We start from the raw sequence: 15,881 nt of genomic DNA, 5'->3' as shown, positions 1-15,881 counted from the left end.
GACCCACAGGGGCTCTCAAATACTAAAATACTCGTCGTAACTTGTTGAATTCCTCTCTCACAGCTGATGATGGAAATGCTCACGGGTGCCCATGCTCTCACTCCAATGGTGCCATATCTGCCATCCCTTAGCTACACCACTGTGTGTCATGGATGGAGCTCTCCCTAGTCCCTCGGGGGACTTCTTCACAAAACATGGCACCGCATGGCAACATGGGAGCCTGGCCTTGAGCTCCTTCCCTCTAATCTCTCTCACAGAGGTGTCAAAGCCCAAGATGTATGTGGGGCCTTTTCACACACTAACCTCATTCTCCTTACCCTCCTGGTCCGTGGAGGGAGAAAACAAGGTTGCTGCTTGGATTTTATTATCTGAGGCCTTCGCCTCACAATCTATGCTCACCGAGAGCTAGGATCTTGACCGCAACCACTCGGCACCTGGAACACCAAGCCCTCTTACCTGTCTCTCTGCTTCCTTCAGCAGGGTCCAAAATCGCTCATCCCGAAGTACCCAATGGGGTAGGTCAGTTTGGCCTCGGAGCTGGGCATCTTCTAACCGCTGCCTCAGTTCTCGAAGGGTGCAGATTTCCTCGTGCAGCTGCCTTTGCCTTGTTCTTGATGCCTGGAGATCCAGCTCCAGATCCAGGGAGGTGCGGGCCATGAGCTCAGCCAGGGAAGAGCTGCAGGGCTGCGGGAGACAGCAGTGGTGAGCACACTATAGCCTGCAACAGGCACATAGCACACTTGCTGCAATGCAACACAGCTGTTAAGTTCTGGCCTTCTAGAAAGTTCTCCAACGAGTAAGAGAAGACCAATTTATGGTATTCTCTAAGAATACCACAGACATACTGATTAGAGGTATTTCTCTAAGCATGACTCAATGTTTAAAAATACAGATTTTTTTTGTCAAGCTCGATTTTAAAATCGAGTTCCATATGAAAGTTAACAACTATAAATTGTTTTCCTATGTGTTTACAAAAGTGTCCAGAAACAGATCCTCTTATATGGGGTTGGGAGAATTTTAAAAATGAGGTACAAACTTTCTGAAGTACGATTTGACAATAATATATGTTTAATATTTTTGAAAACCCTGATAATTGGGAACTTTTTGGTCCAAGCATTTCTTTTTAGACTTGCATCTGAAAACACAACTCTAGACATTTGAAAGTTGTCAAATTGAGGTTCGACAGAGCAAATAAAAAAGAAAAAGAAAGCCACCTAAATATATAACTACAGGAAATGGATGAAATTACAAGACCAAATAAAATGCAGTCACGGTAAAATGTTAAACATATACGTGTGTGTACACACACATACTAACATGGAAAGAGCTTAATGATGGGAGGAAAAGCATATTACAAACTGTATGAAAACACACACACACGCACACGTAAGCTGCCCACAACTTCCCTCCTGATATAAGTCTCAGAGAAGCAAATACTCTGTATTCAAGCGAGCCCCAAGATGAGAACAGATGTGTGTGTGTGTGTGTGTGTGTGTGTGTGTGTGTGTGAGAGAGAGAGAGAGAGAGAGAGAGAGAGAGAGAGAGAGAGAAGGGGGGGGCGGAGGGGGTGGCGTTTAAAGGCAGTGGTTCCTACCAAATGAGAAACAGTCTTGAGGTATTTTCTAAGTAAGTGTATGCTTCCATAGCCACATAATCCCATTTTCTACACATACACACAACTTACATGCAAATATAAGGGGGAGTTTAAAAGTATTCCTACAGAAGCACAGACACCATCGCAAAAGCAAAATGTGAAGCTCTTGTTTCCCAACGTATGTATGCTCATCTAGGGGTATACATGTTGGAAGGGGGTGTTTTCATCTCTGGCGCCCTTCCCTGAAGACTGCTGCGCTCTTTGATGGACACCATGTCAAAATGGCAATTTGGGCATCTTGAGGGACTCAAATTGTGTTCCTTTGCACTGTTCTTTGAATTTGGGGGACAAAAAGCAGTTGGGGTGGGGAGCATGATGAGGGCTGTAGGGTAGATGGGGTGTGGTTTCCCAAGGAGATTTTTGTAGGGCAGTCCTTGCTACCCTTGACAAATGAGCAGGTGCACTGTTGCAATGGGGAAAAAATCCTTGAGGAAATTTTCCTAGCCTTTATCTCACCAACGCAGTTTTCATTGGATTAAAACTTCTTCATCATATGCGCCTGGCATTGTTCTGTGTCCTTTAAGAAAATCTGTCAAGATGACCTCTTTTGAATCTCCCAAACCAGCTGCCACAAACTTCTGAGCTGCTCTCGCTGCCTTGACCGGCATTGGCCCGGAAGCTCCCCTCCCAGAGCACTATTTTGATAGGGTTTGCGTTGTTGTATGCAGCACCCTAAGGAGATGAAGACCAGTATGTGGCCAAGAAAACGTGTCTACAAGCAATCCACTGATCACAGAGACAGGTTGAAACGTGTTGGGCTGGGGCAGGGGGAATCCATCTGTGGTGATGAAGTGGAACTACAGGAGCAATACTTCGGGACTTACCCTTATACATGCCGCAATTGCATGAATGCAAAGGCTTTGAAAGTGTTGCTATCTTACATAGCGGCTCAGTGGTTCTCAATCAGGGATGATTTCTCCTTCTCTAAGGGACACTGGACAAAAATGCCTGAAGAGAAGTATCTCACAGATATACTTACCACCATAAGGAAAAGGCATGCAGCAATAGAAGTGCAGCCTCCGCCCCCCCCCCAATCCCCCCTGAGGGAACGTCACAGGCGGTTTCACTGTGAGGGAGCAGGAGGGCTGTAGTGCTAGGCTAGCTCTGTATCTTAGTCGTTACATGAATCGACAGGTGATAAGATTGTATCAAAGTACCCACACTCCTAAATGAGTGCATGTGAAACTGATACACTCTGAATAGGCTCTGTGGGTTGTTCTCAATTCTGGCAACTGTACTATATAAGATGAAATCCGAGGGGGGCGGGTGGGAGAGTGGAGAACTAGGTAAAGGGTATCAGGGTCCCCTCTACAGTATTTTGGCAACTTTCTGTGAATCTCTAATTCAGAAAAAAGTTGTTAAAAATGCTAGAAGATATTTTAGATGGTCAGAACGTGGGGGCAGCGGTGTGGGGAGTGTGACTGGCATCTAGTGGGCAGGGGCCAGGGATGCTGCGAAAAAACTTTCAATGCACAGGCCCAGGAAAGAACTGTCTGATCCACAATGGCAATACAGTTTCTGCTGAGAACCGTGGTTGTAGCTGAATGATAAATTTTCTTCTAATACATAGTCAACAGCTACTTGAAGTACAACTACAGGATGGAAATTGAAGATTTTGTTTTGTTTTTCATTCTAAAGAATTTTTGCCTAAAAAGACAGGGAACAACAAGCTTGCAAATGCAAAGTGGCAAATCTGACTACGTGGTATGGTCTGGAGGAAGTGGAATGTTCCAGCCAACAAAGATCACAGGATAGGCCTATGAGAAGATCCCTATAGGTTGCAAGACCCCAAACTTCTCATCTCTGATGTTTTTAAAACAAATAATACATGTTATACCTGTGTTTTCTACCCATGCCCCCACCCGGTGAGGTATTTTTATAACTGTGCTAGGTCAAATTCTTTTTTTAACTGATTGCTATAAAAAATAGCATTGTGTGCTTTATAAAAATGGCATTCAGAGGGAGAATGTGGTTGGCAAACAAATATACATCATGTGCATTATTTGTGTAAAACTGTGTGTACACACACACAAGGGGGCTTCACAAAGTTCAGTGAAAATGGAACTAAAATAGAATTTTCACACAATTTTTTTTGCCTCCTTGTGGAGACATTGCCAAAAAAAAGGATTTCTGCTGTATAGAAATGGTTGTCTCTAGAAATTTATTACATATAAACATGGAAAGACCACAAATTATCTTAGATCATAATATTATCTCCAGAAATTAAGAAATAATTGGCAAATTTGGCATTATATATGGTTTTCAAATTACAGGAAAATAACTATACTACCCTTCTAATTAATATTGGCTTAAGTGTTACCTAAAATACTACTTGTCATGGTTCATAAAAATATTCCCAAGGAAAACACAAAACCCCTTATTAGTTTATGTGATACACACCTGCTTATAGCGGAGGGTTCGTCTTTCCAGAGTGTTTCGGACAAAGGATGATTTTCGTGGCAGTGTTGAACTGTCGCTGTCACTACGATAAAGCTGCACAGCAAATCGAATGAAGTTCAGAAACTCAATATTCATCGTGCCGTATCCTCTGAGCTGGATCATTTTGTTTCAAAGGTGCCTAAATTCATTTATGACTTTGGGTGCTTTTAACAAGTCTGTGAGTTTCATTTCAAATACGAGTATAATCTACACAAGAACTCCAATGAAAACAAAACAGGTGGAGAAGAACGCCCCCCACCCCACCCCTCCTTCTTGTCCATCAGATTAACATCAGTAACAGCACTTTGGTCCTAGAAATGCCAACAGTGATTTCCTATCACAGAAGATGCTTGTGACAACCTGCTCTGGCCTCAGCACGCTTCCCATCTTATTCATCACTCTCATTTGCGGTGCTTCCGGCTTTGGCAAGAGTTGGAACACATATGGCTTCCCAGGGAACAGACTCACTGCCAGGAGTTGAAAAGAAAAGGAAATACTGCTCTCTTGACAGGAGCCACGACATGCTGCATCTCATTTGGTAGCACGGGGGAGTTCTCGCTTCAGGATGACTGTGCACCTGTGCTAAAGCCACAGTCCTTGCCCTCATTTCCTTGCGATTCGCGTCAATGACTCCCAAGTACTCAGGAAATGCAGTGGCACGGCTGGCTAAATAACCTGTGACTGCTATAAACACACGGAAAAACAATAGGCACCGCCGAGGAACCCACACTTTCATTTAGAGTCTGGAGCATACTACAGCAAAGGATTTTCTCCCTGTCTTTCTCAATCCGCACATCCGAGTTCACTCCTTGGCAGGTCTGTAAGCCGACTGCTCTTCCTTTCGTACAGGACGGTTTGGAGAGTGTGATGGGGTGCACTCAGAGATAAGCGTCCTCTCAGGGAATTAACCAAATAGGGACACTAGCTCTCCAAAGTAAAGGCCCACAGATGCCAAGCAGATAGGACACACAGAAAAAAGCAGTGCTTTAGTGGCAGGGACCTGGCAGGGCACGGCATGAAATTGATTGCTATCGTTTTATAATTTGATGTACAATTAACAATTATATTTTCCTTTTCATTGCAGATTGATAGGCTACCATCCCACATTCCCGTCTCTCTGGTTGACTGCTTGAAGTACGTGCCAGCAGCAATATAACCAAGAGTGGCTTGCACAAAGCAAACAAAACGTGCCTTCAAAAAGTTCGTGGGAACCTTCCATTCTCTTTGCATTCCATTGTGGCTGTGAATGTTTTGAAGCCCAATCATATTTGTATGAGTTCTGCAATGGTTCGCACCCTTGGAGGGTCTCAGGAGCAGTCTAATGAACTGTGAAGATGCAGTATCAAGGATTCCAAGGAAAGTGAGGGTGAAGTCTGAAAGTATTTTTGTGGGGGAGGGGATCCTCATGTAAATCTGTGAAGGTTCCACCAACAAGCATAATGCAACAAATGGGTGAAATTATTTTCGACTGCCGTATAAGCACTGTATCTTTTTACTACCTCAAGAACAAAATACATGCTACAAACACATTTGGTTTCACTTACTAATTCTCAAATATAATTTTTAATGTCCAAATTAGAATGTAAAGTTTGTTTTACGTTTTACTTGTTTTAGAACCCATACTTATTTTTAACTATTCAAATACATTTGCTATGGTGGAACCAAATATTAAAAGTGACAGATTTTGATATCCAGGTAAATGCGGCTAAGGTGAACCCATTGTTTTCTCTGAGTCCAGAGGAAAGAAGATGATGAAAACTGGAAAGACGTATAGAAACAATTAACCCAAAGGACCACACAAACATCAGCCTCCACCAGCACGAGGCCAGAAGAACTAGATGGTGCCTGGCCACCACCACCAAATGCACTGAACAGGGTCATATTTGCAGACCCTGGATAGAGTGGGAGAACAATGTGGAACAAAAGTCAAACTCATAATAAAGACCAGGCTTACTGGTTAGAGAGACAGGTGGGACTCCTGAGGCTATGACCCTCAGTCAGGTCGAGGACCAGGCATTTCCCACTATCACTTTAGGAATGACAACTGACAGATGGGTGAATTCAAAGTCTATCGCTGCCATGTTTTAAATCCTCAAGGCAGCCCTGGCTATCCACTGCTGTAACTTCAATTGAGAACTTCTAGTTATGCAGAGTGACCTGCCTTTGCAGATCTGAACCCAATTCAAGCTTTGCCTTGTTTTGAAGTGCTACTCCTTAGTCTGATGTGGAAATGATCTATCCTGTTTCTTGTCTATTAGTTGGAGCATATGCAACCTTCAAAACCTGGGGTGGGGAATATATTATAACCTAGCCAATAATCAGAGCCTGCGATTGGAGGAAAAGGAGGGATGACAGCACACCTCCTATTTCACATTCACCTATGATTGGTGTCAGGGAATGGTATTACAGGTGATAACACAACACAAAAAGTATCTCAACACGAAAAGTAGTTGGGGGTGGGGGTGGGCTTTCCAGATACGCAGCCAAAAAAGTCCAACTTACTCTGCAAACATACTGGCTTCGTGCTCCTGGCGAGAAGGTCTGTGAACGAACGATCGTGCTGCTGCGCACAAAAGGAGACCCGCGGGGTCTGTGGCCAGCCCTGTCTTTTGGAAGGCTGGCAAGTTCTTCAGGGAAGAGATCTTCTGTATTGGTTTCTTTATCAACCTGGAGATTAGTTCATTTATTATTATTATTACTTTTCTTATAACACAAGCCATACAATTAGCTTAGTCACTAGGCTGGATGGAATTGTGTCCACCCAAAAAGACAAACTGAAGCCCTAAGGCCTCCTGTCATATTCAACTGACCCTGGCTAGTCTGTTTCCCCCTTGAGGGCAGGAGTTTCCCTGGGTTTTGTTTATTGTTGCCTCTTCGGGCTGACACATGCATATGGAAAGAATAAATGCCAGTGTGGGAAGCACTGACAATTGGGCACTCGAGGTGAAGGAGCAGGAGCCCCCGGTGGCACAATGCTTATCATCCAGCTGCTAACAGGAAGTCTGGTGGTTTGAACCCATCCACCTTCTCTGCAGGAGAAAAAGGAGGCAATCTGCTCTGTAGAGATTCAAAGCCTAGAAGGCCCTATGGGGTAATTCTACTTCATTCTATAGGGTCCCTATGAATCAGATGGAACCAACTTGACAATATGCAAGATGGCCCGTGAAGGAGTAATGTTTTATTTTTAGTCTCCATGTTGATAATCATGTCTGTAGTGTCTGCTGTGCTGATTGGAAGCACTTTACAAATATTAGGCCATTCACTTCTTTCCCTCTACATGTGATAAAACACCATCTTACCTATGATGCCCTAACGCAGCAATATGTTCCTTATCATACTGCAGTCGATCCCAAACCACATCACTGGCATATCTGTAGGCAAGCTGCACTGTTCTCCTCTCTTTCATCAACTGACCTTTCCTTTGGGTTCATCCCATTATCCAATCCTCCAATGTCTCATGGTGGAGATTCTGAGGATACCCTCCGTTCCCCCCACCCCAATCTCCTTCCAGGGCACCAATCTTTGTATCATAAAATGGCAAGAGTCTGGGTCAACTCCCTTGGTGCATTCTATTTACCTTATGAAGTGGGGGCTGGTGTTGCTCAGGGTGGTAAGGTTCTGCCTGGCCAGCAAAGAGGTGTCCGTGGATGGATTCGACACCCACACGACAGGGCTCTGGGTACACAGGGCCAGTCTGGATGCAGTTGCTGCATCCACTATCAACCGAGTCAGCTTGCCAATTCCTAAAGGTGGGACATTGAAACAAACAACCAAACACCACAACTCACAAGAGAAGCCAAACTCCCTTGCTTCCGATGATTGAAGCTATGGTGTTCTCAAGCCTAATGGTTTTCCAGGTCTTCTAGGGAAGACAACTATACCGAGTGTCTCACTAAGAGGTTTGGTCTGTCTCTGTGACCCAATTGTAGCCACTGAAGAAACCAGACTCCTGGAATCTTGCCCCTCCCACAAGCCCCCCCAGCTTCTGGTTATCTCCCTCCTCTGTACCCTTCCTGATTCTCCCTGAAATAAAGTCCTCAGAACCGAGTTCAGGAGAAGATACTAGGAAAAAGTAGGCAACTTTGGAAATAGGGCCTTCTGTGGAGAAATGTTCAAGTCAGTGGTTCTCAAACTTCCTAATGCTGCGACCCTTTAATACAGTTCATGTTGTGGTGACCCCCCAACCATAAAATTATTTTCGTTGCTACTTCATCACTGTCATTTTGCTACTGTGATGAATCAGGCAACCCCTGTGAAAGGGTCGCTCGATCTCCAGAGGGGTCGCGACCCACAGGTTGAGAACCGCTGGGCTATGTCAAGCAGTATCAAGTGCTCATGACGACAGATGGAAAGCAGTTCAGTAGAGGTGGTTGATCTGGATCCTCCACCTATTCCACACAAGCCTGGTCTGGGAACCTCCCTGGGGCCACGCATAGTTTCATGGCTATAAAACAGCAACTCCATGGACACAGTGTAGATCATTGGTGGCCTAGGAGTGACTGCTAGTGGGGGCACAGGGTTTCTTCCTGGGGTGATGCACATGTTTTCAAATGGACGGTGGTGATGGCTGCTCAACTCTGAACACACTGAAACTGTTTACTTTAAAAGGGGGAATTGGACTGTATGTGAGCAAGCTGTTTAAAAGAAAAAGAACATCATGGAGCCCTGTTCTTTCTAGTCCTGGCAGAAGAGAGTGTGCCTCCATCCTCCCAGGTGTCGAGAGATGCTGGGAAAGAAGGACAAGGCAAAACACAGAGAGGGAGAGTTGGGGGGAGAGTTGGTAGCCCTGCCCTCATCCAGAGCAGCCTCGCTTTCCCCTTCCCCGAGAGGACACGGACACTGAAGAATCTCCCGGCCCTTTTCACCATTGGCCTGGACAAGAAATAGATTTTCCCCCTCAAAGGCACAGCTCCTAGGGTGGAGCCACCTCTAACATGATGGCCCCACGAACCCGGGCGGCCCTTCCCTGAGACTCATTTCCATGGGTCTCTCTTAGGAGCAGTCGGTCCCCAGATGGTGAACATCCTCCTTTGCCTGGAGGAGGATGGGTGCTCGCAGCGAGGAGACCCCACTGGCCCCTACCTGTCGGGCATGGCTTCCACTTGGCCTTCCCGCTGCTCCACCTGGAGGATCTCCTCCTTGGTGCACTCCAGCTTCACCCGCTCCTCCTCCAGCTCCCTCTCCACGGCCTGCAGCTGGGCTGTGGTTCTCGCCAGTAGCACGGTGACAGCATCCTACAAAGACAGGGCACTCCATGAAGACCCACCTTTGAGAGCCTTTGTCACACAGTAAGCTGATCATCCCACCTTGGCGCAGAAACTCACCTCCCCTGTCAACAGTGTGGCACCTGTTTGGTCTTTTCTGGAAGTTGTGAGGACTTCCATTTGAAAATTACCAACCATAAGTCACGTGGGATCAGGAACGTTAGAAACATGGCATTAAACATTTCAATGATGATGCATGTCATCAGTGCCACTGAATTAAACATATTAGACAGTGTATGTATTCTGGTATGTATATTCTTAATGGAAGAAATGATTGGAAAAGTAATCATAAAGTGGCCATATGTGTACACAGAGTTGAGCCTCGTTATTCATAGTAGGTTCTAGAAAGCCACCACAAACATGGAATTAATGAATATTGGATTCTTGTCTCTAGGGCAGATGTGCCAGTTAGAGAGAGTCCTGCCAGTCTTTGGACTTAATATCTTAGTCTACCAGTCAATAGCTAACTTTGCTTGACATCAGTTTAAAGGAATCTCTGGTGTAAACCCTGGGCTGCTAACAGTAAGGACGGTGGTTCAAACTGGTGGCTCTGTAGGAGAAAGATGAGGCTGTCTGTGCCAGTAATGATTTGGCGTCTTGGCAGTCTAGACACAGTGGCTGTGAGGCAGTCTCTCCTCGACAGCACTGACTGTTATTTAGAATCTCAGTACATTGCCATTCCATTAAGCCTGAATTCAGGGCCAACAGTAGCAAAATGACAGTGATGAAGTAGCAACGAAAATAATTTTATGGTTGGGGGGTCACCACAACATGAACTGTATTAAAGGGTCGCAGCATTAGGAAGTTTGAGAACCACTGAAAGAAGTTCATCTAACACTGTCACGGTCTCCATGAGGCCCATCACAGCCTTTCTGCACTGAGGAACACTAGCCAGCACTTCCCCGCTGACCTTAAAGGGTATTTAAAAAGGAGAAATTGCCAATGAAAGGTACAGGAATGTGTGCGCACGAGCGCGCGCGTACACACCCACATCCAGAGCATCAAATGACTACGATTCATTCAGGGGCACTTGTTGGCAGTGCCATGTGGGAGTAGAAACAAGATGATGGGGTATCTATCACTTTTGCCACCTCAGCTGGCAACGTGCACAGCAGACCAGTCAAGCTGCTTGCCCCTTTGTGGCAGTTTCCAAATGATGGCAAAAGGGCTGCCAGTATCGATTTGGAGGTTACAGATACATGTTAGTGAGCAGGCTAGTTGGCAAATCTAGAACCTGCACAGAATAAAACGCGCAGGGATGGTCCATGGTTTTACTTTCCTGGAAACTCTACCTCTTCATCTCTCTCGGGAGACAAAGTCTACATAGAGACTTCTTGGAAACCACTCCCCCCAGTCCCGGTCTGTGTTATTTTTAAAAGCCAGGAGAGTGGCCGGGACTCACTCCCGAAATCAGAGCAGTATGTACCGTCTTCACGAAGTTGGAGTGCGTGGGCTCCCGTGCTCTGGGCGCTTCTGCCCGCTCATTCTCCCGGGGCCTCTGGGGCCCGGTGCTGGTGAAGACCTGGACGGGATACCAGCACAGCTGCATGTCGCAGGAACTCTCATAGTTGGCCAAGTTAATTTGTGCGATACCCTATAAAGATGGTGAAGGAAGTGGCACTGAATGAGTTCATCTCAACACTGAAGTCCTTTAACATGCCAAGTACGCCTTCGAGTCTTGAGAGAGAGAGACTGAGAACACACACTGCCCTTCCAATGGGACAGTAAAATGAACATGACCTAGGAGGAACCTAATGGGTGGTTCGATCAGGCAGACCTCCCAGCTGGAAAGGAAACCAAGAATGCAGAAGCTGGGGTGTCGGGTGAGGCACCAGGCTGTTTGACACCAGCTGATCTCTGCTCTACATGTCTTGATTTTGCTGCAGAGGTAACATGACCAAAGGAGTGGCATTCTGACTTTGGAAAGAAACCTCACTGACTTCTGAATCCAGACCTGGACATTGAATAACTCGGTGGGCCTGAGGGCAAACTGCCGAATCCCTGCGTGTCTCAAGTTCTAGACTTGCCAGAGGATCTTCAAAAAGCTCATGGGTAAAATGCCTCATCTTTTAATTTCATCTTTCCACACATTTTGAAGTCCCCACATACAGGGCATCGGGTTCGATCTGAATAATGCATTGTTAAACTTTTTTTTTGGCGAAAATATGTCCCAAATATTATGTGACATATACTTCAAATAATTAATAAACAGAGCTTATTTGAAATTCCATTTTAACTGGGTGCTGAATTTTCCTGTTGACTAACTCTAGCAAAATTCCCTCAACTAAAAATGAATCAATTTCAACTAAAATTGGTACTGCCTCATTGGGGGAGGGTTGCAGAATCATCTGAGATAACATAGTTAAAGTACAAAACTCTGGTCTAGATAAATGGTACTATCCTTTTCTATACTCCCAGTTAGAGAGATCACTTATACTTTCTAAGCAAAAAAAAAAAAAAAAAAAGATGGAAGGAAGAAAGAGATAAGGGAGGGAGAGGGAAGGAGAAAGGGAAGGATGAAAATGGACACTGAAACATGGAAAGACAAAGATACAAAGGCAGAGAGAGAGAGAGAGAGAGAGAGAGAGAGAGAGAGAGAGAGAGAGAGAGAGAGAGAGAGAGAGGACAGACCAGCCCAAAGACAAAGAAGGGAGCCATACCAATAGTTCTTCCTGCAGTTGATGATTCACAGAGCACACGTATAATTGAAGAGACTTCAACGTCGATAAGCTTGAATGCACAGGGATTCTGAAGACTTCATTAAATATCAATGGGGCCTGAAACTCAAGAGCCTTAGAGCAATAGGTGTTGGGCGTGCTGGAGTCAATCGGCGGCAAGTAGACACGGATGTGTCTGGAACGAAAGGAAGAAGACAGTAGCTAACACTTCCTGACAGATCTGAGCCCTCCCAAAAAATGCATAGCATGAGCCACACACACGTGTGCACTTCACTTTTCATTTCCCCTTGTTGGATGCACACATCACAAATTTCTGAGCCTTTTGGGAAAAGCCCCCTGCTCAACAAAGTGAAGGTCCAAAGACTTGGGTGTAATACTGGAGCTGGCGGGGGCGGGGGGGGGGGCAATCAGTCACTAGACGAAAGACCATGTAAATGCCAGATTCGCATGGAGGCTCTGCTGTTTCACTGTCTTCGTGGGCCACATCTGTTCTGATCTTTTTGTGGACGCTCTTCCAGCTCCGCACACATGTGTGAGGTGAGTTCAGTTCTCCCTCGCCAGCTGTCTGCTGGGGCCAGCTGTTTCCATCTTCATGGAAAGAGCTCAACCCATCGTGAAGACAGGGACAGCACACCATTAAAGTGAGCCGATCTCCAGGGCAAAACCTTAGTCACTTAAAACCAGGTTGCTTTCAAGGTCTTCAGAAGACCCCTTCCTCTTGGAAGAGGAAGTCCACCCTTGGGCTTCAACTGACCGTTACAGGGATGGTCACTCCCCGGGATAAGCAAGCTCTCCATCAGGCCCCCATGCAGATCACCACAACCACAATGCCGAAGTCATCAACCAGGTATCTGTTAACTAGTCATATGAGTAGCTCATCCTCCCTCCCTAGACAAGCCCCCCCCCACCCAATTCACTGTCATTGAGTCCACTCTGACTCAGTGGTCCTATATAGGGCTTCTGAGGCTGTTTACAGAAGCAGATGAGCCTGCTCTTTCTCCCATGAAGTGGCTGATGGGTGTGAATCACCAGCCTTGCGGTTAGCTTCCCTTCCAGCACCACCAGGGCCCCTGTCCCCTAGTCAAGGACACCCAAATTACAGCATGGGGCCTTTAGTGTGTGTGGAGGAAAATATGGTTTCATACAATCGGTGACCTTTATGTCGGACTCATTTTGCCTTTTGAAGTTCACCTATAAGATTTATCAGCAGTTCATTTTCTCTTTGTGGCTAATAGCTCATCGTATGGATAGCCACATCTTATTTATCCATTCCTCTGTTGCTGGACGCTTGGGCTGTTTCCACCTCTTGGCTACTGTGAATTATGCTGCAATGAGCACTGGTGTACATGTGTGTGAATACTTGCTTTCAAGTCTTTTGGGTCTATACTGAGGGGAGGAATCGCTTGGGTCATATGGAAATTCTCCATTTAACCTCTTGAGCGAATGTACTATTTTCCATTCCCATTAGGAAAGGATGAAGGGTCCAATCCTCACTAGCACTTGCTGTTTTCTGTTTCTCTGTGGTGGGAAGTGGTAGTTCATTGTGGTTTTGATTTGCATTTTCCTAATGACAAACAGACCCTGGGTAACTTTTCATGTGCTTCTTGGCCATTTGTGTATCTTCCTGGTGTAATGTCTATTCAGATCCTCTGCCCGTGTTTTGCCTGAGCTGTTTGCCTTTCTGTTGTTGAGTTAGCCAGAGGCCTTTAACACTTATCACCTGCATTCAGATACAGCACAGGGCGGCTCCAGCACATGGCGGCATCAGCACCAACCCAGCCCTGGAGCCAGGAAGGGCACGTGAATCCTAAATGCTGCTGATGGCGCATTCCTTAGCATCTTGTCCTGCAGCACAGAGCTAGCCTGGCTCTGCCCAAAAGAATATACTAGACTCTTCATAACGTTTACAATTCTTGACATTGCAAATGAGCCTTGCCTGATGTTTTATGGTAAACTCACGTCCCCAAACTGCCTTTTACTTACAAAATTGACAAGCAGACTAGGTCATTGGGCTGTGTTGTCTAAAGAGAGCCTCATCAGCTATGAACATGTCCCTTCTCTAATGAACAAGTCCCAGGCTTTGCAGGGGTGGGCAGTGCAGGCTTACATTTTGCAGTCTTCTTTCACACCCAGTCCAGAAAAGTTCTTCAGTTGGAGCACGTTCACGAGGAGACACTCACTGCTGCTATCATGCCTAGAAAATAAGACATGAGCTCACCAACTGCAGAGCCTCCAAGGTGGAGAGCGGAATGACCCGGAGCAGGAGCCCTCTAGAGGAGGAGGCCGGGACTTTGCAGAGACTCCGGGCAATGTCTAGATGTATTCTACGCACCAAAACCGAGGAGAAAGGATGGATGAGGTGGAGAATCTAGGGATGTTGCCCCACACCCTATAAGGCATAGGATGGCCTCCAAATCACACAGAAGGACCAGTGGGGAGGAGACTAGAGATATTGCTCCACACACCACAGGGCACAAGATGGCCACCACCACAGAGAACGATCCAACCCCAACTGCCAAGAGGGTCAAGTGGTAGAAATGCTGGTCTGGATTTATGAAATGGGAGCAAGGACAACCTGTTGGCCTTGCTAACATCAACGTGGCCATCACTGGTTGGGGTCTTTGCTGAGACTGCAACCAGAAGCCCAAAAGTGTCCTGTTGTGAAACCACCTGATGACCTCCTCTAGGGCTGTGGAGAAGGGCCTTGCTGTCTGTGTTGCTGTGAATGGAATAGACTCCTGGCTGAAATGTGGGAACGTTGTCCCCAGGAAATCAGACTTTTCCAGAGACTTGCGGTACCAGCAGTATTAGTGTCCCCCAACCCCTGCCACCCTGGACCAGCTAGGAGTCAGCCATCACTCCTTACCTCTACCCTTCACCAAAAAATGAGGTGCAGCAGTCCCGGGGGTATCAAGGCTAGGGGTAACACACAGGTAGGACCTGTGGGTGGAGGTGGGACTCGCTGGCAAGGGAGCACCCCAGTGACCTCTGATCAAAGCCTTCGAGACCAGCAGGGACAGAGCCTTTTGTACTCACACAAATCCTACACGGATCTGGGGCTCTTCGCCATGGCCAGCCTCGCTGGACGTAGCCTCCTCGGCCTCTTCACTCCTACACACAATTGGAAATGCACCCGGGTTATTCCAAGCCTCCTGCTAGAAGTGTCCTGATCTTAGAAGGGCCTGGCTAACCTTCCAGAGCAGACAACTCCCTACTTGTCTGAAAGGGCACAACAGGTGCCTGGACCCATGACCCTAGACATAGCTCATTGGGTAACCTGCTGGCAAACTGTATTCTTTTTCTTTTTTTAGAAAGTAACCTTGCATTCCTTTCAAAATCACATGTGCTATTCAGGGTAAAGTTCCAAACCACTTTGAAAACGCTTGTCATAGGCAGAATGGCATAGTGATAACCGAGATTCACTAATGTTCAAACAACCAACCAATATCCCAGAAAAGCCAAGCCAAGCCCCAAGCCCCCAAAGCTGTCTTGTCATTGCAAAGTGAGTCTTATAGCTATGGAAGGGAGGGAGGAGACTCCTTTCTAATTGATGTCTCTTCTAATAAAAGAGGCCCTGGTAACACAAGTGGCAAGCCCTCGACTGCAAAGCACAAGGTCAGCACTTGGAGCCCACCAGCCTTGCTGCAGGAGAAAGATGTGGCAGTTTGCTTCCATCGAGACTGACATCCAGGAAACCCCTATGGGGCAGTGCTACGTGGTCTTAGAGGGTCCCTCTGAGTTGGAGTAAATGCAATGGTGATCACGGGCTTGGTTGACACACTACCCCCAACCCTGAAACTAAGCAGGTTTCTATTGCCAGGACTTGAAAAAGAGAAATCTTCCTAC

At 46.3% G+C, this 15,881-nt stretch overlaps 1 protein-coding gene across 2 annotated transcripts in view; it reads right to left on the bottom strand.

The window, feature by feature from the left end:
* WWC3 (WWC family member 3) overlaps nt 1-15,881 on the bottom strand; it is a 106,939-nt gene that overhangs the window by 2,340 nt on the left and 88,718 nt on the right. For both annotated transcript variants that reach the window (XM_075539695.1, XM_075539696.1), the window contains exons 13-21: nt 15,072-15,146; nt 14,143-14,229; nt 12,018-12,210; nt 10,784-10,951; nt 9,176-9,327; nt 7,671-7,836; nt 6,596-6,760; nt 4,055-4,147; nt 457-684 (exon numbers count right to left, since the gene is read on the bottom strand). In XM_075539695.1, the coding sequence (XP_075395810.1) occupies nt 457-684; nt 4,055-4,147; nt 6,596-6,760; nt 7,671-7,836; nt 9,176-9,327; nt 10,784-10,951; nt 12,018-12,210; nt 14,143-14,229; nt 15,072-15,146 (1,327 nt within the window). The remainder of the gene's footprint in view (nt 1-456; nt 685-4,054; nt 4,148-6,595; nt 6,761-7,670; nt 7,837-9,175; nt 9,328-10,783; nt 10,952-12,017; nt 12,211-14,142; nt 14,230-15,071; nt 15,147-15,881) is intronic.

This window comes from Tenrec ecaudatus, chromosome X (assembly GCF_050624435.1).
Source record: "Tenrec ecaudatus isolate mTenEca1 chromosome X, mTenEca1.hap1, whole genome shotgun sequence".
Classification (NCBI taxonomy): domain Eukaryota; kingdom Metazoa; phylum Chordata; class Mammalia; order Afrosoricida; family Tenrecidae; genus Tenrec; species Tenrec ecaudatus.
Note: the sequence above shows the minus strand (reverse complement) of the source record. Positions and strands in the feature narration are given on the sequence as shown.